Source organism: Eschrichtius robustus, chromosome 1 (genome assembly GCF_028021215.1).
Source record: "Eschrichtius robustus isolate mEscRob2 chromosome 1, mEscRob2.pri, whole genome shotgun sequence".
NCBI classification, from domain to species: domain Eukaryota; kingdom Metazoa; phylum Chordata; class Mammalia; order Artiodactyla; family Eschrichtiidae; genus Eschrichtius; species Eschrichtius robustus.
Window position 1 is genome coordinate 124,004,750 of NC_090824.1, and position 26,727 is coordinate 124,031,476.

The 26,727-nt window shown below is 43.6% G+C and overlaps 1 protein-coding gene across 3 annotated transcripts in view; it reads left to right on the plus strand.

Annotated features, from left to right (window-relative positions):
• TLN2 (talin 2) overlaps positions 1 to 26,727 on the plus strand; it is a 456,139-nt gene that overhangs the window by 226,485 nt on the left and 202,927 nt on the right. For all 3 annotated transcript variants that reach the window (XM_068552880.1, XM_068552889.1, XM_068552896.1), the window contains exons 4-9: positions 17,366 to 17,537; positions 19,261 to 19,358; positions 20,973 to 21,102; positions 21,916 to 22,068; positions 23,896 to 24,038; positions 25,968 to 26,095. In XM_068552880.1, coding sequence (XP_068408981.1) covers positions 17,402 to 17,537; positions 19,261 to 19,358; positions 20,973 to 21,102; positions 21,916 to 22,068; positions 23,896 to 24,038; positions 25,968 to 26,095 — 788 coding nt within the window. In that variant the 5' untranslated portion in view covers positions 17,366 to 17,401. The remainder of the gene's footprint in view (positions 1 to 17,365; positions 17,538 to 19,260; positions 19,359 to 20,972; positions 21,103 to 21,915; positions 22,069 to 23,895; positions 24,039 to 25,967; positions 26,096 to 26,727) is intronic.

Sequence of the window (26,727 nt, forward strand, 5' to 3'; positions counted from 1 at the left end):
GGCCGCAAAGTCCCCATGAATACTGATGAGAAGTTACTTGTTCTCTCCCGTCCTCACAGATCTTGAGACCGCTCCAGCAGCTGTTTTTTGGCCTTCAGTTGTTACAGACAGATCACTCACAGAGGGCACAGTGTCACGCTGAGGACTTGTGCCGCTGTGCGGGGAGGTGTTTAGGGCGGCCGGTTCTTGCTTGCCTGTGCCGTAGGCCCTTCCCATTCCGACTGAATCACACCCAGTTAGGTCTTGCCTGCGAAGGACCCAAACTAATCTTAAAGCCCTTCAGGAAGCTCGAGGACTCCCAGCCACCTGAACTCTTCGAGCCCTGACTTCATCCTACAGTCACTTAGACACTGGAAGGACTTTGCTGTTCAGAGTGACATCAGCTCTTACTCCAAAGTCAGCACCCTGTACTGCTTATAGGGGTCCTGTCTGTCCGAGGAGCAGGATCTGGTCGAGTAATGGCACTCAATGAGCATATGTGGCTGAATGAGTGAATAAGTGCATGAATGCATTCTTTAAGAAGCGAGCATTTTGTATACCATTCCAGTCGAAGTAGTTGGCTTCCTGCCAGAGTGAGAAGCAGAGTCGGGACTGAAACTCAGTTGTCTCTCGTTTTTAATTAGTTCTACGTAAGATTTCAGAACTAGAGTAGCCACAGCACTGCCCTGCCTGGTCTAAAAATTTCTACATTTAAAAACTACCTGAGTCATAGGGCTTCCCTGGTGGCACAGCGGTTAAGAATCTGGCTGCCAACGCAGGGGATATGGGTTCGAGCCCTGGTCCAGGAAGATCCCACGTGCCGCGGAGCAACTGAGTCCGTGTACCACAACTACTGAGCCCACGTGCCGCAGCTACTGAAGCCCGCGCACCTAGAGCCCAGGCTCCACAACGAGAAAAGCCACTGCAGTGAGAAAACCGCACGCCACAATGAAGAGTAGCCCCCACTCGCCACAACTAGAGCAAGCCCGCGTGCAGCAACAAAGACCCAACACAGCCAAATAAATAAAAAGAATTTTTAAAAAATAGTCATTTAAAAAACAAAACAAACCTACCTGAGTCATAAAGTTATCCCACTGGCCACCTTTTAGGTAAGGGGGTGAGGTGGGGAGAGAACCCCTCAAGCAAGGCATGTTAAGTTGGTTCTCATTGAAGAGCCATTACCCTTCCTACCCTGTCCACTGGCCAAACGACCATCAATTATCTGTCTTTGTATCTCTTTTGAGGAGGGGAATACCTTTTTAGAATGCTGTATTTTAAATTTTTATCCAAACAGCATATTAGGTGTTAATAATAATAGTAGCAGCAAATATTGTGGTTAGACTTTTCCAGCGACAAGACCTTTGCTATGTGTTATTTTAAGTGAGTTTTGCATGAACTGAGACTTGGTATGCATTGTAACTCTGGAATTGTAAGGTCATACAGACCCGAAGGGGTGGTACTGCCATTGAGACCCATGTGTTCTAACTCCAAGTCCAAATTTGTTTTCTCCATAACATGATTTGTCTCAACATTAGTCAAGACAGTGGAAGAGATATGCTTGAAACTGACTGAAAGATGGTCTTTTTAAATCTGAAGAAAATGGCCTAATTTTTTTTAACAGTTATAAATTCTTTCTAATGCTTGTTCCTCTGTGATAAAAAGGAAGGAAGTCAAATGGAGGAATTGCATCCAACTGTATATCAAATAGTTCTGAAAGTCTGCCCAGTGGTGAGGATAATGAGGAATGGTGGGCCATCCAGGGGCCCATCATTATGTGTGAAAAGTAGGCTCAGAAATAGTTACTCAGTGTTCAGTCTTTATGGAATACCTACTCATCTCCCAGGCTCTGTGCTAGGCCCTGGAGTCATGGTGGTCACTAGTCCTGGGTGGTGAGTACTGTCTGAGAGAGGAGTAGGGGGTGTGACAAACTGAATCTTGAACAAAGAGCAGAACTTCCCCTGGGGTTGAAAGGTAGCTTCTCCTAACACCATCTGGAAGGCTACCATTCTCCCTTATCTACTCAAATCCTGTCCTTTGTTTAAGGCTGAGCTTATATCTCACCCTCAGCCTAATGTTATTCTCAACTGACTCTACCCAAAGTTCTGTCTTCATCTTGTGGATACTTCTGGTCCTCTTGTCATTGCATCTACTTTCTTCTAGAACTTCTTTGTTAGCTCATAGGGGAGTCCTCTCTCTGGGTGTGGGTCATCTCTGTGTTGTGAGCATTTCAGCCCATGTATGCAGGTCCAGCCCGGTTCCATCTCATTTTTTTCTCGCGAAGCTCTCAGCACAGTATCTTGTACCTTATAAGTGACTGACCAATTATCACCCTGCTCCGTTACTTTCACCATAGCCCTGGATCTGATTCATCCTGTGTCTATGAGTTACTTGTGCCTCGATAGTTATTTCTACAACTTAAGGTAGTTGTGTTGCAAGTAGGGGGAGATTCCAGAGAAGGTTGTGAAAATAACTCAATTGAGGGATGGACTATTTAATGGAATTGCCTGGGGAGCTTCCTATCATTACAATGGAGGGGATGTTCTTACAAGGAAGAGAGCCATTCAGTTTCATCAAGATTAGAGTAATTGAAAGTGGTCTTGTGTTGTAGTTGAATTTATTTAAATTCCTGAAAAAATAGTGTATACTATAAAGTCAAAAAAAAAATCAAACTCAAAAAATACAATTTTACCACTCCAATAAAACACTTATTACATAGTCTCTTCCATATTTTCCTGTAAGAATCCAAAATTCTACATATCTTCAATCACACTATCCTACAATGAGAAGCATTTTCCACATTGCAATCTAGTTCGTTGGATGGTATTCTAGCAAGACCAGGGACCCTGAAGGTAGATATACCCAGGTTAGAGTCCCCCCTGTCATTTACTATTTTTGTGATCTGAGGCAGAATAAACCCATATATTATACATATACCTTTGCATACACCAGTAGCTACATCTGTGCCTACGTTTACATGTTCATAAACAAAATATGTATTACTACATATATTGACTATGCTGTTAGTCAATTTGTGTCAAAGTTGTACTAATTTCTTGTATTTAGGAAAATGGGACTAATTGAAATATGAATTGAACCATAATTAGCCTGGCTAAGTGTATTAGTTTGCTAAGGCTGCCATAACAAAGAACCCCCAATTAGGTGGCTTAATCAGCAGAAATTGACCGTCTCACACTTCTGGAGGCTAGAAGTCCAAGATCAAGGTGTCCTTCGGAGGGCTAGAAGGGGAGGATCTCTTCCAGGCCCCTCTCCCCGCCTTGGCTCGTAGATGCCTGCCTTCTTATGTCTTTTCACATCAGCTTCCCTCTATCCATGTCTCTGTGTCCAAATTTCCCCTTTTTATAAGGATACCAATCATTTTGGATTAGGGTCTGCCCTAATGACCTCATTTTACCTTGATTATCTCTATAAATGCCCTATCTCCAAATAAGGGCACATTCTGAGATTCTTGGGGTTAGGACGTCAACATATGAATTTCAGGAGCCGGGGGAGGGGGGGACACACAATTCAACCTATAACATTCTATTAGGTGTTTTTGTTGGAGGACAAGATGAGTTTCAATTTTATAAGCCAATACTGATAGATGACAAAATTTTGTAGCATAATTCCTGTAGATGAGGCACTCACACTTTCCGAGTCAGGAAATTCTTCAGTCCTGCCATTTCTTTGGAGATCCTTATCCTTTGTTTGCCTCTGTCTTGACCCGTCTCTGTACTTTCTTCTGTTATTTTTCCAGCTTTAGCTTAAGTTTTGTATTTGTTCTCGAAATCGTTTTTCAAGTAGTTTAGGTTATCGAGACTGATAATAAATATGACACTATCTTAAAATAATAATTTAAAATACTATGCTATACTCACCCACCCTGTCAAGAGTTCATCATCTCATGTCATAGCCCTGGGGACATGTTTATTTCTTCCCAGTGCTCTTGATGAAGTAATATTTTTGTACACAGACTTAAATTTGATTTGGTGTTGTCGTTTAGAAATGTACATCTTATCCATCACTCACTGATGAAATTGGCAGGACTTTTGACTTGGCTTTATTTTATTAAGTATAGGAAAATGGTACTCCATCTGAGCACTTCAGTTTAGTTGATGTCTCTCTTGTAATTCTGGTTCGATCTACTGGGCAGTTCTTGAAACTTGGGCTTACAGAAAGCAGAGCATTGATATTTATCGGGCACATCCATGCTATTTTCTTTAGTAAAGTCTAGTCTAATCCTTTTTTCTGTCTGTCATTTCCACTGTTTGCAACATATTTTAAAATTTATGTTAAGCATCTATCTTTCCTCTGCCTCTTTTCTGTAAATCTGGTTTATTGCCCATGCCAGATGTTTTTCCCCCATTCATGCCTTTTGTCAACTTATTTGATAGGGTCCTTTGCAGCCTGAGTCCTTGCTAGCAGACTCATTCTGTGGAGTAGATTGAACTATAAAATCTAATAGATTGATTACTGGTTTTTCCAGTTGTTAATGCATATTCATTTAGCTAACCTATAAATCAAACTGCTGATATCTGTACATTCAGATTTTTTCTTCTTGCCTTAACATCTTCTGGGTTGCTCTTTAAAAATACTGATGGTTCCTTAAAAAAAAAAAAAATCTAGCTTAAGAAAATCTGAAATAAAGAACAAGAGTTTTTAAATAGAAAAATCCTTTCATGGCCTTATTTATAATAGTAAAAACAAGTAGCTGATGTACACAAAAAGGAGGATAGAGCAAAGTAAACTATGATGCCTTGCATTGCTGTGTTATGCGTCTATTTAAAACAATGTTTCTAAAAAGTTTGCAATATTGTGGGAAATGATTATTGTGTTATTAGAATGGAAGAAAGCATCAGGATGCAGAATTCTATACAATGTGTCACCTCAACCTACTTAAAATTATACATAAACAACACAAAGGAGATGTGCCAGAATGTTAGCAGTGCTTAATCTTGGGTGAGGTGAGGCCAGACAAAAAGTCTGGATTCTGGTAGATCTGGGTTTAAACCTCCCCTTACACCTGTGTGTGCCTGTTGCTTAGGAGACACAGCCTCTTAAGCCTGATTATCCAGAGCAAACAGGACTCTCTCATTGACTCATTAAGTCAAGTGCTTAGTTCAGTGTATGACGTGTAATAATGCAACCGGTGAAATTTTGTTAGTAAAAAACAATAACACATCTCACCCATTTTACCACTCTCCTAACCCAAGCACTACGTTTATTTTTCCATGTTTCTTTCTGTTTTAAAAGCACACAGTCGGAGGCAGAGCCCCCAGTGCAGTGGCCTCTGTCAAGCCATGTAACCACTGTGTCCTGGTTGCCTTCACTGGGTGAAGCCTCAACTCCTTAGCATGGGGTTATGGTGAAGATTCAGTGACTACAAAAAGGGCTTAGAACCAGTGCCAGACACATAATCGCTTATATGTTCCCTGCTATTCTTTTTGATTTAAGAAATTTAAAAAATAAATGTAGGTAAGGAATTCGGGAGAATGGGAAAATTACAGCAAAGATATATGTATCTTGTAGAAAGCTGGACTTGATGATGTCTTAAGTCTGAGATTTGGGATATCACAGGCTATGTTAAGTGTAACTGAAACATTGCAAGTTTTAGATATAAAATGAGGGTGATCTTGGAATGAGTAGCCATGGAAAATGAAGATCCTTTGGAAAATCTAATCTCATGAGTAATTGCTGGGATTGGCACTCTGATAATATGCTAATGGACTTTGAATCTCCAGAAATGTAAGATTTAGTCACATCCCTTGGTTTGTTTCCATTCTCCACATAAGTGCCAGATTTTTAGGTCTGGGCTCTAACAGAAATGCACTTCTGATTTATGGTTAATGGATTAACATAGAGAAACAGCAAGAATATGTTTTTAATACTCTCTGTTTTCTTCAGAATCCGTCCTTGCCAAAACCATGCACTATTACCTTTTTGAGTGATGGATGGTGCTGGGGGTTTGTAGCCTGGAATTCACCCGTCTGAGGTCAGCAGTGAAAACCCTTTCAGTGAAAGAAAGTGGAGCCAGGGAGTGGGAGATTTCTTCAGTTTCTTAAGTGAAACCAGGCATGATGGTTTGCCTTGTCGCCCCACAACTGAAGTCCACATTGGCAGCTAGCCTTCAGTCAGGTGTGTGCTGTTTTAGCATTAAATTAGGCACAAGCATGAGGAAGGTGACCTGAGGGGGAACGTGTGTGTAGTTCTTTTCACACATTCTCCCAGGTTCAGTCTGGAACACACTGAATATATTTTTCCCATATCATTGTAGAACAAAGCTCTCTTTTTTTCCCAAGTAAAAGCTAGTCTATCTGTACCCATCCAAGGGGTGTGTGCCTTTAGTGACAAAGCTTGTGTTTATCAGCATCAGCAGTAGCCTAAAGAATCTGCTTTCTTAGGATTTTACAGGCTTGTCACCAAGGGTCAGAAGAAATTATGGGATGCGTTTATTCCCAGTTAGCCAAATGAATGGTGAATAATTCACAGTTCTCCTGGTCTTGACCTTCACTTTTGTTTTTCTTCTGTTTTTCTTCTTAGACCTGACCTTTTATTTCTCTATTTTTTTTTTTTTTTTTTTTTTTGGTAAACAGCCTCAAATCATTTGAATGAGTTAGTGTATAAGAGAATTCAAAATCAGAGTTAAGAGCCTTCTTCCTTACTTGTCAGAGGAAGGAAGTAGCAGGACTGAAAGGTAACATGCAAGAGGACTAAGACGTGTGGATGATTTATTCAGCTGTCTCGGCAAGCATAGGCAAACAGTGGGATTGCTGGAAAGCCAGCACTGCCTTCTTAGTAGCCTGATGGAAAACAGCAGTATATGCCACACACAGGCCAGGGATTCACCTATGCTCCCAGATCCTCTGTCTTTGTCTGTGAAATGGGGGTGCAAAACAAAACCTATTTTCCTTTGTAACCTGTTGAGCACATCAAGTAAAAAGACACCTGTGAAAGTGCCATGAAACCGTTCCGTGCCAAATGGACACGAGGCATAGCATCTCATGGTTGTTTCAGTGGGGACTTCCCCCTGGGAAGGCTACAGATGAGTGTTCTGAGAGCCTAGGAGAGGAGAGGGTTTCTGCCAGCTGGGGTGGTTGGAAAGACTAGTTTCTAAAAGCAAAGCTTGATGCTGGTGAGTAACCAGGAAGAATGGAGAAGCATGGTGGTGCATTTCAGACAGATGTATGCCACACAGGGGAAAATAATTGAGTTATGCAGGGATTGAAAATATATTTGTTCTGTTAAAATGGAGAGTTCTTACATTGTGAGATGGGAAATGGGTGAATGGGGAGCCCAGACCCTTGAGCTAGGCAGTTTGAGCCTGATTACCCATATATTTCAAAATGCTGTATGTATTAAAAATTGGCTCTAAGCAAATTATAACGCTATAAACACATAGGTGTCTGCTCGCCTTCCTTTTAGCAGGTCTTCCTATGCTTCTCTGCTCATTGCCCTTTTTCAGCAGTGCCAGGTTCTGGATTGGTCTGCACTAAACTATCCCTCCCGCCTCAGAATTTCTTGGTAATTAGGAATCATCTTTAGTAAAGGACAGCTCTCAGCTCATTTGCTTGAAAGGTTCTAAAACTTAACTTTCTAAGACAGTGATGAATGCAAATGGCTGCTTTTACAGCAAAATTTAACTGGACGCAAATCATTACGACCAACTATGTACTTAGCAATGGAGTTTCAGGTGCCAGTGCCAGGAGCCGGCTGGGGACGGGAGGGTAAGTTGGAGGTATCCTCGGAGGGCTCTAATCACACCACACCCATAACCAACTCTGTTCATTGTGGCAACGCGGGAAGGTCTGGTTGTGGTTTGCTACCAGTGTGACCGTGAGAAGATCAGTTGATCTCAAGATTATAGTTTCTTCATCTGAACATGGAAAGCAATCTCAAAGGTTTTTTCCCATCATTCTGTATTCCCCGTTGTATGCACGCTTTGGTTCTCTTGGTGACTTGCACCTCCATACATGCATTAAACAAATACTTAGCCCTTCTCTCTGGCAGGTACTTGATGGTGAGCGATACACATGGTCCCTGTTCTCAGGGAGCTTCCAGTTATTCCCAACTGATGTGGATTTGGTTCTTTTTTGTTTCTCATTTGCCAAAATAGGGAACTTCATCTTGTGAGCCATGAGGTTTAGTCTCTGTGGTCAGTGTAAATGGTTGCGGATGAGTAGAAATAGTGGGGTCTGCTGGATGTTTGCCCTCTGTTCATCCTTGAGTCATGATGTGAGTGTGAATAATTCCTAATGACTAATTTAGAAAAAAAAATTGGTGTACGTCTTTCCATGATGTGCATATTAATTCCACAAACATTTATTAAGCATCTACTTGTGGTGGGCACTGTGCTATGGCCCGGAGATTCAAGCGTGGCCGAAATGATATAGTCCTTGCTCACAGAGGACAGTGGGGGAAATGGACCTCACATGGCAGATGTATTCCTGACACTGTGTTGTGTATATATCTTTTGTTATTTTTATTTATTTTTTATTTTTTTATTTTTTAAAGATTGATTGATTGATTGATTGATTGATTGCTATGTTGGGTCTTCGTTTCTGTGCTAGGGCTTTCTCCAGTTGCGGCAAGCGGGGGCCACTCCTCATCGCGATGCGCGGGCCTCTCACTATCGCGGCCTCTCTTGTTGCGGAGCACAGCCTCCAGACGCGCAGGCTCAGCAGTTGTGGCTCACGGGCCCAGCCGCTCCGCGGCATGTGGGATCTTCCCAGACCAGGGCGTGAACCCGTGTCCCCTGCACTAGCAGGCAGACTCCCAACCACTGCGCCACCAGGGAAGCCCCGTGTGTTGTGTATATATCTTAATGCCGGTATAATGGGGACAGGCAAGCATACAAAGTGATAGCCCTGTGGGTTGGGGGCGGGGCATTTATGAGGTTTGCAAAGCAGCCCTGGGTGCCAACCACTGGGCTAGAATTTTTGTTGACTTGCCTGGCCTGCTAAGTTCACACCTGTGGGTGGTTAATCATTTTTCCTATGCTCCTTGACCACCTGACTTTTTAATGACAATTATTTCTAGTTGAAGTGTTCAGAGTCAAACAGTGATCCTGGCTTCCTGTGCCTGAAGGAGGACTAAAGAGTTGTTCTTAAGTGACTGTTCTCTCTTGTTTCCTGGTCTTTTTCTAAGTGGGCTGTTGGGCACATGGAAAAAAAATCACATCAGCTGTGTTTTCTTACTGTTTTCTCCAAGCCTCGTAGCCAGAGCTCTCACAAGTTGTTGATGTGGGAGACCAGGGGAGCCTCTCCAATCAGACTCTCACCTCTAGACTCTCACTAGCAGGAAGAGATGGGAGGGCCCAGTGGTGGGGAGCTAAGGTGATTAAGGCTGGAGATGAGCCCCAAATGGGACCCTCGGCCTCCTCTCCTCCCGGCCCCTCCTTGAATTAAAGACACCTGGTTCTCAATTAATGGTTGACCTGACTTACCTTCCTAGAAGATGACAGACACCTGTGGAGGCCTGTACTGAGGCTGGGCTCAGTACATGGAGTCTGAATGTTCAAGGCGAGCCCTAAGGTACTGGAGCACAGACAGCCCAGGAGAGCGAGATGGAGTGTGAGACCCTCCGGGGCTTAGCTTTCAAGGCACCTCTGGGTAGCTGTGGCCCAGTCACAATGGGTTCTTACTTGTCAGATGGGCTTTCCCCCGCTCCTGCCTTTCAGAGGAGCAGGTAAGGGGTGGAGAGAAAGGGAAGCTCTTTCCGGGGCATTTCTTTGAGAGCAGAATCGTTCACAGGAGATAGAAACACGGATGAATAATAGAGAGCTTCTATATAGGCCCACATTTTATGCTGACATTCAGTTATGTGATGCATGCTGTTACCAAACAGAGCTGTATTTTGCCTGCTGAGAGAGGAACAGACCTACAGAAGGGGTCAGGCACAGCCATCGTAATTGGGTTCAGCAGTCTTCCAATGGGTCAGAATGGAGTCAGCGGCTGGAGGGAGAGGATGGGATTGATGGGTAGCTCTTACTCTCCTGCAGATCCAGAGCTCCACTGAGGCTTGGTGGCCTGTCCCTGTGGTCCTGCCAGCTGAGTGCCACTCTTCTGCACTCTGTACAGCAGAGTGGCAAATGTATTCCTGACATTGTGTTGTACACTGTGTTCTGTACAGCAGAGTATGCAGAACCAATGGCACCTCACATGGGTTCCTCCTGGGCAGAGGACATTGACAAGCCCTAGGGCAGGGGCATATTGTGATGCCAGCCCTGCCCCAGAGGGGGAGGTGTTTTTTCCTTTGGCCTCCTGGATTGAGGGAATTCAACTAACATGCAAGAGCAACAGCTAGGAGTACTAGGAGTTACCTGATCCACTAAAACGTTCCACTTCAGGGCTCATCCTTAGATAGTTCTGCATCTAGAAAAATCATGTTGTATGATTTGAATAAGGATGAACACAGGAACTGTGTAGTGAAAAGGGTTACTAGAAGGTGAGCTCCAGCTAGGCAGGAATCTTGTCTGTCTTTGCTTCCCTAATGCCCGTAATAGCATCTAGTATATGATAGATGCAGAATAAACAATAAAATGAATTTTGCAGCTCAGGTGGCAGCTGAACACAGTATGCTGCTTTCAGTGTTTCTCCAACCGCCATGACTAATAAATAATAACAACAAACCCTGTCCCGGTACTTTCTATGTGCCTTTGACATGTATGAACTTCTTTAGTTCTCTAGCAATCTTAGAGGTAGATTTATTATTGTCTCCTTTTTTAGAGAGGAGTAGACTGAGGCAGATGGCACTTAAGTGACCAGCCTAGGGTGGCAGCTGGTCAGGCAGGGGTGGGCTTGGAACACTTCATGGCCCTCACCAGGGCAGAGAGCCCAGGGCTGGTTGCTCATCTTGACCACCATTGCTTTTGGAGAGGAGGAGGTCTTGGCTGAGTCGGGCTTGTTTGTCCCAGGGTGCACTGGGGCGAGCCTGCAGCCTGCATCGCTGCCGTCATACTGGGCTGTTTACAGCTCCCTGGGACTAAAAAGTGTTTACTTTGAAAGGAGAGAATGTCTGGGTTTCATCACTGGTGAAACTATTGGCTCATCTTCCACAATGGATGGCACAGAAGGGTTTCTTCTGTCTGTCTGTCTCGGTCCAGGTGACCTTCACACATATAATCAGGGCCAAAATGGTCAGAGGGAGAAGAGATTATGCAAAGGAAAGTAATGGATGGTTTATGCCTTTATACCCTGTCTTTTTTTTTTTTTTTGGCCATGCCACGCAGCTTGCAGGATCTTAGTTCCCTGACCAGGGATCGAACCCAGGCCAACAGGATTGAAAGTGCGGAGTCCTAACCACTGGACTGCCAGGGAATCCCTGTACCCTGTCTTTTAGCAAAAAATGAACAGGGACTTAAAGTTCAACTAGATAGACATTTAACTTGGGGTAGAAGAAGAACAAGGATAGGATCATAAGATAGAGGCGAATTAGACACTAACAGTACTGCGAGAAACAGCATACACGTTCGGCTCTCAGCCTTCGTGCGGCCAAACCAGAAGAGGAAGCCTGGTCAGCTCTCCTAGGCTCCCAGCCTGGAGGGACAGGAATTAGCAGGAGGGGCGAGGTTACAGGAAGGTGGACATGAGGGTCAGTTGTAGTCAGGTTCAGTGCTGCGCTGACCTGAAAACATCACAGCGGAGAGAGGGGAGAAGTCAAGTTTTATCACGGCATGTTGTCAGAGCTGCATGATTTTCTTAGGGCTTGAATGGATCTATAGTGAGACTTCTCACGGGCGTTCTCACTCAGCTTTCGCTGGCACCTCTAGGTTGCTTTATGCTTTAGTCCTACCTCCTTTTTGCCGCAAGTCAGGACACTTTATTCCAACAAATGTCTGTTCTGCACGTCTCTCATTGTGTCGAGAGTAGGGCTAGAAACAGCTCATTGCCGTGCTCCCCGTGGGATGGTGATTAAATCGCCATCCACTTTGGTTTCAGACCTCACTGAGGTTTTTCTGTGGGGGGGGGGATCCTCTTGCGTGATAGTAGGAAAAGTACCTTGGCTTTATACATAATTTTGTCATTTATAAAGCATTTTTATGTACATAATTTGCATTTTTTTAAACATTCCCATGCAGGAAATTGTCGGTCTTGTTTCGTGCTTTCATACTTGGGAACACTGAGTCATAATAAAACAGAGAGCCAAGAGTAAGTAGAAGAAATTGGAGCCTTTTAGTTTTTGACAACCATGCAGAGCTCGTTCAGAGTGACTGATTTGGATTTTTTGTCTTTTTGCGTAATGTGTTCCCTGATGCTTTTCGCAGTGGTTGTTTTGAGATGGTAGACCACGAGATGAATCTCTGGTGTCCCTTATTCCGTTGAACGTCTGCCCTGAGCTAAGGATAGTGGCCTTCATTGTGACATGTCAGGATAAGGAGAACAGGGGAGGAGCTGCCCAAGCAGCACGTGCCTGCTGGGAGGCTCCTTTCACGGGAGTTGGTGGCTTCCTGCTGTCTGAAAAGCAGAGAGAGAAGGTCCAAGGCATCGACAGGCTGGGACTGAACCTGGACCACACACTCCTGGTCCAGCGCCGTTTGCTTGAACCAAGACTCTTCTCCCCTCTCCTCTCACACACACACACCGGCAGCAGTGTTGTGTGGCAAGGCACCTGCCTCCAGCAAGGACACTTAGCTGTCCTGGGACTGCCCCCAGGGCCGTAATAAGGGGAAACCAGGTCTGTATAGATGCTGGCTAGAAAGGGAGGTTGCAGCATCCATGTGGTGAATTGTTTCTGGATAAAAAGCTTTCTAAGCATAAATCAGAGCTACCGCCTGTTCCTCCACCCCTTCCAGCAGTCCTCTGTACTTGTCGGGACAGCCCCCCTCCTCACTTGTCTCGTAGACCTGCTGCTCTGGCCTTACCCCTGCTCTTTTCTCGGCTGCCAGAGACCTCCAAGCAGCCAGATTCAGCTGTCCTGTCTCAGCGCCCCTCTTCCTGAACTGTGATTAGCATCTGACACACGTGATCTCTCCCTCCTGCTTGAGGCACTTTCCCTCTGGTCCCACCCTCTCTCCCCTACCACTAGGCCTCCTTGCGGGTTCCTTCTTGTTTTTGATTCTAGATTCTAGAATCTAGATTCTAGAATCTAGATCTAGAATCTAGACGGTGACAACCCCACAGTTGTCACCTTCTTGATTCTAGAACATTGTTCCAGGACTCAGACCTCAGGTCTCTTTCCTCTCGTGCTCACTCCCTAGATGATCTTTCTAGCCCCAAAGATTTGAACATGACGACACTCCCGCACCCCGCATCGTATCTCCAGTTTTGTGTTGGACTCTGCTCCACCTCTCACTGAATACATCCCAGAGAAATTCATTAGCAACTTTTCACCCCAGACCTGTGCCTCCAGCAGCTTCCTCCCCCTCAGTCAATGGCTTCTTCATTTTTCCAGTTGTTTTTGGATAGAAATGTTCCTTCCCTGTCATACCTTTTCTGCTTCTCTTCTTGCCTTCTGCTTCCCCATGTTCTGGGCTTCTTTCCCGTGTTGCTCATTGATTCTGCACCCTCTGTCCTGCAGCCCCCCATTCCTCAATTTGCCCGTTTCTCCTCGCTCCCCTCTGTGTCTTCTACTTCCGTCTGAGCTCCCGTGTGGCCTGTCCTGCTGCTCAGTTCTGCTCTCGGCCCCGTGTCGTGGCTCTGCCTTTCCCGACGATTGAGTCTTTCTCTGCTTGGCTACAGGGACCGTTCATTTGCTCTTCAGAAAGTCCAATTATTAGCCTGGGAAGGGACGCTTTCATGCAGGGATACTTATACTGGACTACTTCCTATTCTCAGGGAATGGAAGATATTAACCATCTCACCCTCTCTGGTGTGTTGTGTAAACAGCACCCATGATGTCATCAAGTTTCCCACTGACTGTTATCACCAGCTATGCTCATGGATCTCACAGTTTCAGGAAACCCCACAGTTGTCACCAGCTGCAGGGGAAAAACTAAACCCATGGAGTGATTTACACCCCAGCAAATTTGTCAATTATCCCTACGGTTTATATTTTTATTTTTATTGAAGTATAGTTGATTTACGATATTTTAGTTTCAGCTGTACAGCATAGTGATTCAGTATTTTTGCAGATGATACCCCATTGTAGGTTATGGCTGTAGGTTATAGGTTATAAGATAATGGCTGTAATTCCCCGTGCTATACAGTATATCCTTGTTGGTTGTTTATTTTGTACATAATAGTTTGTATCTGTTAGTCTCATACCCCTAATTTGTCCCTCCCCCTTTGGTAATCACAAGTTTGTTTTCTTTATATGTGAGTCTGATTCTGTTTTGCATATACATTTATTTGTATTATTTTTTAGATTCCACGTATAAGTGATACCATACAGTTTGATTTCTTCAAATTGGAGAGTTGGTTGGTTAAATATGCCTACTAAAAAGAGTTGGGTAGAGCATTTTACAGGCATACCTTGTTTCATTGCACTTTGCTTTACTGTGCTTTGCAGTGACTGTGTTTTTTGTTTTTTAACAAATTGAAGGTTTGTGGCAACCCTGACTCAGACGAGTCTATCAGTATCACCATCTTTCCAACAGCATTTGCTCACTTCATGTCTCTGTGACCCGTTTTGGTAGTCCTCGCAATATTTGAAACTTTTTCATTATTTTATTTGTGATGTTACTATTGTAATTGTTTTCGGGAGCCCTGAACCGCACCCGTACACGAGACAGGGAACTTAACTGACAAATATGTGTTCTGACTTCTCCACTGACCAGCCGTTCCCACATCTCTCTCCCTCTCCCTCTCCTCGGGCCTCTCTATTCCCTAAGAAACAACAGTATTGAAATTAGGCCAATTAATAACCCAGCGGTGGCCTCTTAAGTGCTCAAGTAAGTGGAAGAGTCACACGTCTCTCACTTTAAGTCAAAGCTAGAAATGATTTAGTTAGTGAGGAAGGCATGTTGAAAGCCAAGACAGGCTGAAAGTTAGGCCTCTTGCCCCCAACAGTCAAGTTGTGAATGCAGAGAAAAAGTTCTTGAAGGAAATCAAAAGTGCTATAGAGAAATCCTTTGTGAAAGGAGGAGTCGATCAATATGGCCCAAGATGTTGCTGTCTTAAGTAATGGCCACAGCCACCCCCATTTTTAACCACTACTACCCTGGTCAGTCAGCATGGCCCTCCACCAGCAAAACCGTTACGACTTGCTGATCGCTCAGAGGATGGTTAGCATTTTTTAGCAATAAAGTATATTTTGATAGTGTATATGTATTTGGGTTTTTTAGACATCATGGTATTGCACACTTAACAGACCATAGTATGGTGTAAACATGACTTTTATATGCACCGGGAAACCAAAAAATTCGTGTGACTCACTCCATTTCGATATGCACTTCATTGTGGTGGTCTGGAACCAAACCCACGACATCTCCGAGGGATGCCTACGTATGTGGCTTTACAAGACCTCAAGATTGTAGATGGAAAATCATCAGATATTTTGAACAACTCAATCTAGTCACTGCCCAGGCTGTAGTAAATTAATTCTGTTCAGGGCAGATTGTCAGTGAATACTGCTATTGTTTGTTGAGAAGTGTATCTTGACATTTCTCAAATAAGAAATATTTTCATGTTTTCATGGGCCAAATTTATGTGGAACGTAAGCAGAGGTCAGAATGACTTTACAGTTGGACAGCATAAAATGGTTGCTGCATGAGAGTGTGTGCACACCTTGCCCATGGATACCAGAGCATCTGTTGAAAACTGTCCTCTGTATCCAAGTGACTATAGTCGCTGGATGTTAGGAAGCCAGTGGTTAGTGAAGCTTGCTGAGAAGCAACGCCTTAGAGGCTCCCACCCCTGGTCAGCCTGCTGCCCTCTCTGTCTGTGGCCACCTGATTGCTTCTTAGCACTTGCATTCCCAGAGGGAGCTGTGGTCCAGGTTTACTACGTGTAGATCATCTAATAAAAGACGAGAAAGGAGTGTGAGATTGAAACTCCTGGGGATTTGTTATCCACGCAGCTCTAGGATTCTAATAGCTACTCACTGTGAAGTGCCTTATTTTGGCTCCCAGGATGACAGTGAGCTGGGTAAGTCTGTGTTGGCTCCTCAGGTGCAGGGAAGATGCCTCCCTCTTGTGTCCAAGGCGTGCATTGATAGAGGCTGGCCTGAGTTGGGGGGTAAGTTTCTGGCCAAGGGATGGAGCAGGTAGTTGAAATCACCCAGAAGCCACCAACTCAGAAAATGCATTAAATGACTGGACTTAAAATTTAAAAAGAAGGCTTTTACGAAATAATTCAAACCTAGCCTAAGCACCTATCTATTTTTAAAGCCATTGAACTGGATAAGAAGCAAAATATCCCAGGCGTTTGTCTGAATGAAAGAACAACTACATTGGCATTTTCTTCACTTTGAGACCCCTGAAGAGTCTGAAGCTGCCTGGCACACCGGGTGTTTAAGATAAGCCACTCTGGCCTCATTAGTGATGGCTGTGCCTTGGCCTGGCATTGAGGTCCCCTCAGGATTCAGTTCTTCTGTGAATTATGAAGGGCAGATAGCAGCGTATGGCTCCTTGATTGCAGGGAAATGCAAGCAGAGTGGCCAGTTGGCTGTCTCCCGGCGATGGGGCTGGGCCTCCAAGCCAGGTCTTCTGGTACAAGATGTGGTGGAGTTTGGCCGTGAGAAGCACCCCAGAGGGCAGAGGTGCCTCTTCCCTGTGCCCAGGAGCTGCTGGGGAGGGAGCCCCGCAACTGAGGGTGCTGACAGGCATCGTCAGGAGACGGCAGTGGGCGCCCAGGACGCTCTGCCTCTCACCTGGAGGGCACTCACCTGGGAAATTCTACTCTCCCTGGGGAAACCCCAAGTAGGGAGCGGCCTTGAGGAAGGAGCCTTGGTGAACTCCCGTGGTCCCCTCCTTCCAAGGGGCTCTCCTTGCCACCCTGTGGCAATGGTAACTCCACGACTGCTGCTGTCCTATTCTCAAATTTTCAAAAGTTATTTATTTATTTATTTTTAATTAATTAATTTATGTATTTATTTTTGGCTGTGTTGGGTCTTCGTTTCTGTACGAGGGCTTTCTCTAGTTGTGGCAAGCGGGGGCCACTCTTCATCGCGGTGCACGGGACTCTCACTATCGCGGCCTTTCTTGTTGCGGAGCACAGGCTCCAGACGTGCACGCTCAGTAGCTGTGGCTCACGGGCCCAGTTGCTCCGTGGCATATGGGATCTTCCCAGACCAGGGCTCGAACCCGTGTCCCCTGCATTGGCAGGCAGACTCTCAACCACTGCGCCACCAGGGAAGCCCCAAAAGTTATTTTTAAATTTGTGTTTTTATCCAGAGCCTTCTCTTTAATTGCCATTTTATTTTCTTTCGATTTTTAAAGCTGATTCAGAGTCTAACTTTTTTTCTACTGGACAGTTATCACGAACATCACGGTTTGTTCGTTTGTGTTCCCCAGACATTCTAAGTGAGAGTCCTCAAGTCATCTGGAAAAATGGTGGCCCTGTCCTTAAAGATTTGTGTCCGCCACTGCAACGTGGTCAAGACAATGCAGTTTGAACCATCGACGGCGGTGTACGATGCATGTCGAGTCATTCGGGAACGGGTACCCGAGGCACAAACTGGCCAAGGTAGGCCATTGGTTATTTACTGGCTGCTTGAAATGTGTTTGTATGTTTTTCCCTTAGTAGCTAAGGAAACGGAGGCTCTGAGTGGTACACAGGTGTGTATGTTTCCAATGAAATGTCTTCTTATCCTGGACGTTATTTGCCTCCTGTGTGAGACTTGTAATGACAATGATCACAGCTGCCAGCGAGCCATCATCATTGTCATGACCCTTCCATACATCAGCATTGCGCTCTGTTTACAAGTCACTTTTTGTTATAAAGCCCTATAGAGTACAGATGAAGCTGCTCTAACAGTTACCGCTTTTGTATATCCGGAGCGCTGTTTCACATGCCTGAAAACTTTCCACTGCTAGCAGCCTGCAGAAGACTGGAACAGCCATCAGGCCCCAGGGCAAGCCTTATATTTCAAGTATTTTGCAGGGGCTTTATCATCTTTGTCTTAAACCTTAAAAAAAAATACTTGTGATACATGTTTTGTTTAATGTTTGGTTGAACCACTGACCCCTGTTAATCTGAGTTTAAACAAGAGTCATTCATACGATTTTATTTTCCATTTCCCTTTGTCTTCTCTCTACATTTCCTTCTTTTATTTAGTATTTAATGCTTGAGAAATTGGGGTTACTCCTAAATTAATAAGCCTTTAGTGTGAAAATGGAATAAAACTTTCCTTAAAAATTGGAATCATAAAAATCAAACGTTCAAAGATAGCTATTGTTAGGCCTGGGTCTTCTTGAAAAGATCTGTTACTCACAAAAGCACAAATCTTTTGGTCCAAAAGCAGTATCTATATTATTCAAAACACTGTTATTTCTAGATTACCCAAAATATCAAAATAAAGTTTGCCCACATTCCCAACCTTACTCAAGATCTGGTTGTCCAGTCATATCTGGTGTTTTTACTTTTCTGTTACTGTTTATTCCCAGAATTTTAAAACTTTGTTTGGGTTGGATTGCTGTAAAACTCTGGTGAAGATACAAACCTTTATAGATCTTGAAATTGTTTTTCTAAGAAACAACAGGAGCTCTGGCCCTCATCTGGGTCTCTGAGGTTTCCTTGAATCACATTTAGGAAGAAAGAGGTCTTGAGACAGGAAATGATACTGCTTTCCTCCTTCCTCCACCCGCTTGTACTTCCTGGGTCAGATTAAAGGATTTCTGTGAAGAACACAGGGTTTAACTCTCCAACTTTACTCATAATTTGGTGGCCTGGGGAGCAGCGACTTCATCTCACGCGGAACTCTTCCTTTTATTTTGTAATGCTATACGGGGGTGATGGAGGGATTATTCCAAGTGTCAAGGCTCCATTGGCCCCTCTTTGCTTAAGTGGCCTGGGCTTGAGTGATTACATGCATAGTTTCTCTACAGCTGTCTTACCATTCTTCCTGGGTTCTTGGCCTGGCTTTTATAGCATGTGATAGGAAACAAAGCCCAATTCAGTTAGAAGGAAATTTGGACCATTTTGTTCTCAGCATTTCCCTAAATTTTAGACACGACTGCTGCCCACTTGTTTTAAGAAATATGACCCTTGTATGTGGGTGTTGGTTTTGCAGCTCAGCTCTCATTCCTCCCCATCTGCTTTAGTCCCAGCGGCTGCCCATGTTGTCAGAATGAAGTATTTCTCTAGTGAAGGAGAACCCCTTGCCAAGTCAGCAGACTCAAGAGCCTGGAAGTCAGTGATGGCGTCATCACCACTTTGTTTTTTATTTTTCTTTCTATTTTTCCTCCAGCTTCTGACTATGGGCTGTTTCTCTCAGATGAAGACCCCAGGAAAGGAATTTGGCTGGAAGCAGGCAGAACACTGGATTACTACATGTTGCGAAATGGGGTATGCTGTTGATCTTTTTCTGATTTTTTTCATCACTTTGTCCCTAGGCCTTCCATAGAAGCTAACATGATTATGCTTCAAAGAAAAAGAGAGACTCAACAACCTATTTTGATTCAAGGGCACTTTATTAATAGTTTTGATGTAATATACTTCGTAAAGGCTGTCCAGGTTAGTGATGATAGAAAATATCAGCAGTCCAAATTCTTGAAACTCCACAAAGTAATTAAAGCAGCATGAGGTTATGATTTTAAGCTGTTTCTACATGCCATTGTTGGACTTGGTAGTTATGAAACATAGCATCTTCCTGTAAGTATGTAGGAAGTACCCTGGTGACTGGTGATAGAAAGTAAGCATAGAGAGAGAACAAAAATATAATCCTAAAGGTAGCCAGAAATTAAATATTAATCAGTGTTTTGCTTTTATAAAAAAGTTCACATTAGATATGAATTTAACAACTATCAGTAACAGTAACAATAAAAAATTGTGTTATGGAAGTAGGAAAAAAATAATGAGTATAAAAGTGTTAACAGGGAACTATATTCAGTATCTTGTAACAACCTATAATGGAAAATAATCTAAAAAAAAAAAAAAATATATATATATATATATATATATGACACTGAATCACTTTGCTGTACACCTGAAACTAACACAATATTAGCTTAACCCCCGAAATATATTGGGTTTTGGTTTACGGAATAGACACATCGGATTGGTCAGTACTCCGTAAGCAAGAGCAAAGTATGAGTTGCCATTGATTTTCCCTTCCATAGTTCTCTTTTTAAGAAGTGTAGTAAAAGGAGAGTCTCTTATTTAGACATAACTCTCAAACTTATTACGCCTGTTTGGTCTTGCCATTATTGGCAGAAAACCACTTTTACTGTGATACACCACTACTGTGAAGAATTATGGGGGTATTACTTGTGTCCTTCATGACATATATATATTAAAAATCGCTTATAACTATGTAAGAGGTCATTGAAGAAGCACACTACAAATTTTTGAAAAAACAAGTAGGGGGCTCCCCTGGTGGCTCAGTGGTTGAGAGTCCGCCTGCCAATGCAGGGGACACAGATTTGATCCCTGGTCCGGGAGGATCCCACATGCCGCGGAGCAGCTATGCCCGTGTGCCATGAGTACTGAGCCTGCGCTCCACAACAAGAGAGGCCAGCGCAATGAGAAGCCTACTCACCACAACTAGAGAAAGCCCACTCGCAGCAACGAAGACCCCACACAGTCAAAAAAAATAAATAAATAAATTAAAAAACAAAAAAACAAGTAGGAATTCTCCTCTGCTAATTCTCATTACAGCAGACTGTTCTCAGCCTTTCAGGAGGACATATGCTACTTTCACTTTACAGAGGTTAGTTTTCAGTTAACTATGAACTATAAGTAGCACTTTTTGAGGTACAGTTTTACTATCAGATTTTAAAGAAATCTTTATGAAAGCAGTTTATAACACTGGAGATTCTGTATTCGTGGCAAAAATCTCATGAAAAAATTGAAGGAGGAAATCGGAGGGTGCTCGGGAAAAGTCATTTTTTAAAGAAAAGTGTCCAAGTTTATTACCTCGTTACCCACGCAGTGTGAAATGTTTGTATGATTCTGCTGTAGGATATTTTGGAATATAAAAAAAAACAGAGACCTCAGAAAATTCGGATGCTAGATGGATCTGTGAAAACAGTGATGGTGGATGACTCGAAGACTGTTGGGGAACTCCTGGTGACTATTTGCAGCAGGATAGGTAAGCGCACACGCGCAGAGCTTCTGGAATTTGTTTTGTTTTTAATAATACACCTCTTCTTTTCTTCCACCCCCTTTGGGTATCTAGGCAGTTTCGAATATATTGTAACACATTGACTTTGGCCCAATCCCAAGAGAGTGTGTTCGTTTTCCTGATTTGCAAACCCACTAACTGGTATTGTCAACACTTGAACTTCTCACTGAGTCACAAGTGAGAGCTTTTATTTCAAAGACGATAGGAGTTTTCAATTGAAAGTAATGTTTCAAAATCATATAATTCAGTCTCCTGCCCATGGCTGAGATTCTGTGTAAGCATCACTGATACCCAGGATCTCTCCTGAAGACTCGTGGGGACAGCCTGTACAATTCTTAGGCATCTTTTTTTCTCCTAGCTTCTGTTAGTCTCCTCAGAACAAGTCTGTCTCCTTTCTATATGAAGCCTCTTGAATATCTTCAGAAAGTGGCCTTGCCTGTCTTAGTTTCCTCATCATGCAAAGGAAGCCCAGCTCCTTCAGACACTGCTTGCTTGACATCGTCTTGCCTTCCTCTGTATGATCTCTACTTTGTTCTTATTACTCAAAAATTAGTCAGGAGACTTGAACATGACATTTGAGTGTGACTTAACTAGCTGAAGATCCTCCTCTGTGGCCAGTTACTTGATGTGTGCTCCCTGGGTGACCCTGACCTTCATCTTGGCAAGGCTTCTTTCCTGTCTTTTGCCTCCAGGGACTCCTTGGAGTATTATAGGCCCCAGGATGAAAGGAGTTGATAGCAATGTAATCACTGACCATTATAACCTAATTGATAATTTTAGGAATTACAAACTATGAAGAGTACTCTTTAATCCAAGAAACAATTGAAGAAAAGAAAGAAGAAGGAACGGGTACATTAAAAAAAGACAGGACGCTGTTACGAGACGAGAGGAAGATGGAGAAGTTGAAGGCCAAGCTTCACACGGATGATGACCGTGAGTGTCTGAAGAGGAGGTGTGATGCAGGCACATGGTCAGCCAAGCCTCACTCCTCTCCCGTCATCTGTATGACCCAGGGCAGGGGTGTGTGGTTGTGCCTCTGTTTTATTTTATCTACAAACATGTTGGCCTGTGTCACTAAAAGATAGAGACCCTTAAGGGAAAAAAAAAAGGGACGATAATACCATTTCACATCTCAGAAGTAATCTCTTAAGGTGAAATATACACATTGTGTTCACATCTTCTCCATTGCTGTCTAAAGAATTTTTTTGTAACAGTTTGTTTGAACGAGGGTCCAAATAAGATTGGATGATAGGTTGTTTAACTCTTTTAGTCTCAAGAGTTTCCCTCCATCTCTTTTATTTTTGCCTTACAATTTTTGAGGGGAAGAAACCAGATTGTTACTTGTATAGAATTTTCTACATCCTGGATTTTGTTAGATGACCTGTGGTGTCATTTAACATGTTCATCTATCTGTCCCTTTTAATTCCTGAGATCTGGAGGCTGGATCAGATTTGTGTGTGTGTGTGTGTGTGTGTGTGTGTGTGTGTGTGTGTGTATGTGTATGTGTATGTGTATGTGTGTGTGTTTATAAATAAAGACTCCTATGTGTGTTGTGTACTTCCATTAGGAAGTTGAATTTGGTTGTTTCCTTTTTTGTGGTGTTAACAGCCATTGATGATCATTACTTAGATCCTTTATTTCCTTAGGGGTTACGAAACAGTAATATAATTCTATCGTAGGAAGGTGTTTTTCTACGACTACAGAGCTAATAATATACAGAAAAGCCAGTATATATACCCCATGTGTCCCGAGACCTGTGCTTTGTGCACCTGGCTGCCTGACGCCACCCCACCCCCAAGGATCTTACTTCATGCACATTTCACTCAGACCTTCCCAGCCTCTTTCTTTCATTATTCTTTCTCTCAGTGCTGCATTGGGAAGATGTCATCCTTGTCATTATGTTTATTGATCTTCCGTGGGGCTTTCATTTCCTCTGACCCTCTCTCCATTCTCTCTTTCTCTCTCGCCTCATTTGATTTACAGTTGCATACTTCTTTCCAAATGAGACCTTTAGTAGACAAATCCTGAGGATTTTTATACTGTGCATGATGCTCTTCCAGGTACTGTGGGAGATGAGGTCCATCCAACACATTCCCTGTGCCGAAGCTGAGGCTTGTAATAAATACTTGCTCACAATGTGTGTGTTGTTAAACCCGGGGAGGAGTGTAGGAATGAGAGCTGTGTGAAGTAATGATCCATCCCTTTGCACCTAGGTATCAGGGAAGTGTTTTCTAAATGAGTGAGATTCCAGGTGTGCCATGGGCAAGGTTCTACCCTCCCCGACCCCTTAGTGGCCTGTCCTCTCCTTGCCCCAATTACTGTCATTTTCCTCCTCTTTTCTACTTAAGGTCAGAGGTAGTAACTCATGATGCTCAGAGTTTATGAATTATTTCACCTGATCAGACTAAAGACCAGCCTTGACTTAAAAGGAAATGCAAACTTGACTGTCTTGGCATAAAGCACTGTTTTCCTTATCCCCCCACCCACCACCCCAAGGAAGGCACACGGATTCATTCTGGGGCTTTAACTAAGTGAGGAATCGCTGCGGATTTCTCCCTCATTTGCTTTTTCATGTGTCATACGGTACATGTGCAGTTACTTTGCAAAGTTAAAAAGCTCAGATCTAATCTAAGAAGTAACTATAACTGAATATCAGCATCCTAGAAATCCACGTCTGCATCACACTGCTGTTTTGGCTAATCCCCTTGAACTAAGAGGAAGAATCGACACAGTTCTTTCATATGTCGTCTTGCGTTGCAGTAAATTGGCTGGATCACAGCCGAACATTCAGAGAACAAGGAGTAGATGAAAATGAAACGTTGCTGCTTAGACGGAAGTTCTTTTACTCTGATCAGAATGTGGACTCGAGAGACCCTGTGCAGCTGAACTTGCTCTATGTTCAGGTACAGTATTGAATGCTCAGACGCTGAGGTTGGTGAGCTATCCGGAAGCTCTGGCTGTGGCTCGTGGGGGGCAGGAGCTGGGCTCTGGCTCTCACCGTGTCTGTGGCGTGCACTTTCCAGTCGGGTTGGGTTGTGGTACAGGTTGGTGTCCACTGTGAGCTGGCCATCCAGAGGTGGGCCTTTGTTGGCCTCCCAGGTGGGGTCCTCATGGCCAATACTGTCTCTCTCTGCTTGACTTCACGGCACTTACCTGGCTCATCACTTCACACGCACTACAGCTTTCTTAGCTCGCATCTAGAATACAAGGATGGTTATTGGTCAGAAAATCAGTACTTCTTATTAACTGAAAGATACTACTCTCTCAGTCACCTTTTATGTTTTTACCATTAACTAATTGTTTAAACTCAGACGAGCCATTCAAATTATCTGAGTTGCAGTTACCCAGTATGTAAGATGTGGGCTTTGCACTAGACAGTCCCAAAGGTTTCTTTTGGCTCAAGGAAAACATCTTTCTCTCTCTCTCTCTCTCTCTCTCTCTCACTTCTTTCATTCTTCCTTATCCTCTTTTCCTTTCCTCTCCTTTTATTTATCTGCCTATCAGCTTATACAAATAATGCAGGGGCACAGCGTCGCCTGTGTTTATAAATAAAGTTTTATTGAAACCACGTGCCATTCATTTATGCATTGCACGTTGGTAAATCCCCTTCTGTATCACATAATTGTCTACGTGTTGTCCGTGGCAGCTCTCATGTTCCAACAAAAGAGTTCAGTAGTTGTGACAGACACCACATGGCCCAGAGGTGTAAATTATTCACTCTCTGGCCTTTTACAGGAAAAGTTTGCTGACCCCTGAGTTAGTGGATGGAAGGAGGGCTGGGAGGAGATAGGCTGGGTGGCGAGAAGGGAGGGAGATATCAGGGCAATAAGAAAATGGTTGTTGGTTTAAGGCTCAGGGCCATAGGTTAGAGTGTCCATCTGAGAGTGCTCTAGGGGTCATTTAACTGGAGAAAGGAAAGACAAAGAAGAGGAATAAATAGCAACAGCAGTGAGGGGTCAGGAAATGGGAACAGGACTTCAGGTGCAGTGGGTTCCTGATTCCAGGACTGTGCATTTGCTGATCATTTCCCCTAAATGTCTGCAGTATTGAGTTCTTGTCTGTTCTCTCTATATATTTTGGGATGGGGATTGGGTTGATTTTACTTCTAGATAATTTTTCTGTTAGCTTTATCATTTAGGGTCATAAAAAATATATTGCATTTCTGTTTCCCCCTCTATGAATCTGGTCATTATACAAGGATTTCCCTTTGCCCCTGTATTTTTCATGATCACTTCGACCTCCCTAGATTACACTCAAGCTTCAGTTTTAATATACTGGGCATTGCTGATGCCTTCCATCTATAGGCAATTTGGGGCAAGGACTTGTTTTCCCTTTGCCTTAATTCATTTTTTGTTTGTTTGTTTAAATAAATAACTTTATTTATATTTGGCTGCGATGGGTCTTCATTGCTGTGCACAGGCTTTCTGTAGTTGTGGCGAGTGGAGGCTACTATTCGTTGCGGTGCACGGACCACTCATTGCGGTGATTTCTCTTGTTGCGGAGCACCGGCTCTAGGCACGTGGGCTCCAGTAGTTGTGGCTCGCGGGCTCGGTTACTCTGCAGTATGTGGGATCTTCTTGGACCAGGGATTGAACCTGTGTCCCCTGCACTGGCAGATGGATTCTTAACCATTGCACCATCAGAGAAGTCCCTGCCTTAATTCTGCTGTGCTACGATCACCCACAGTGTCTTGAATGCCTCACTCTGGCTTGGCTGGCATGTTTCCCCTTGTTCCACAGAGAGGGTACGCTGGGATGCGGGAACATGGCAATGGAGAGAATGTGTTGTTCCTTCCAAGCTCCTGATGCTTTTTGCTTCCTCTTGTGTTGCAGGCTCGGGATGATATCCTGAATGGCTCCCACCCTGTCTCCTTCGAGAAAGCTTGTGAGTTTGGTGGATTTCAAGCCCAGATTCAGTTTGGACCTCATGTGGAACATAAACACAAGCCTGGATTCTTAGAGTAAATGACCTTTTGTTTTTCTTTTTTGCCTTCTTTTCTCTTCACTGTTTATTTTTGAGCTAGCTATGCAATGTGTGTACACCCTGGTTTCAGTAAACTGTGAGATTGTTAGCTTTTACTCGATTCAATATATGATGAAATTTGTGAGCCTCGGGGAAAGCAAGGGGCCTGGAAATTCAGGGTTGGGTTGACTGAAGATGACTTACTCCACTTTCGGGCAGGATGCGGTTTCCTCTGGACCAGAGGGTCTGTGGCATCCCTCCAAAGTGTTGTCCAGGGTTTTTCTGGACTTGAGAAACTCACTTCCCCCATCTTCTGAAACCCCTGCTCCTTAGAACATTTCTTCTTCATATTGGACCAAATTTTGTCATGTTTAATTTCTTTTTAAGCCTCTAGTATTACAACAACAGTATAAAAGAGAGAGCTTCACATTATTTACTATAATCTTATGAAATCTTCATTGCTCTGCACGTGTGATGTATACATTAAATACTGGCTCTACTCTTCCATCTGGTCTTTGGTTCTCTTTTCTAAAATGATGGGGGTAATTTTTGTGGCTCAGTACTTACGGGTTCAAGAGAAAGCTAACCCTCCAGATTCATCATGGCTCCTCCGAATGTGGGCCTTAGGGT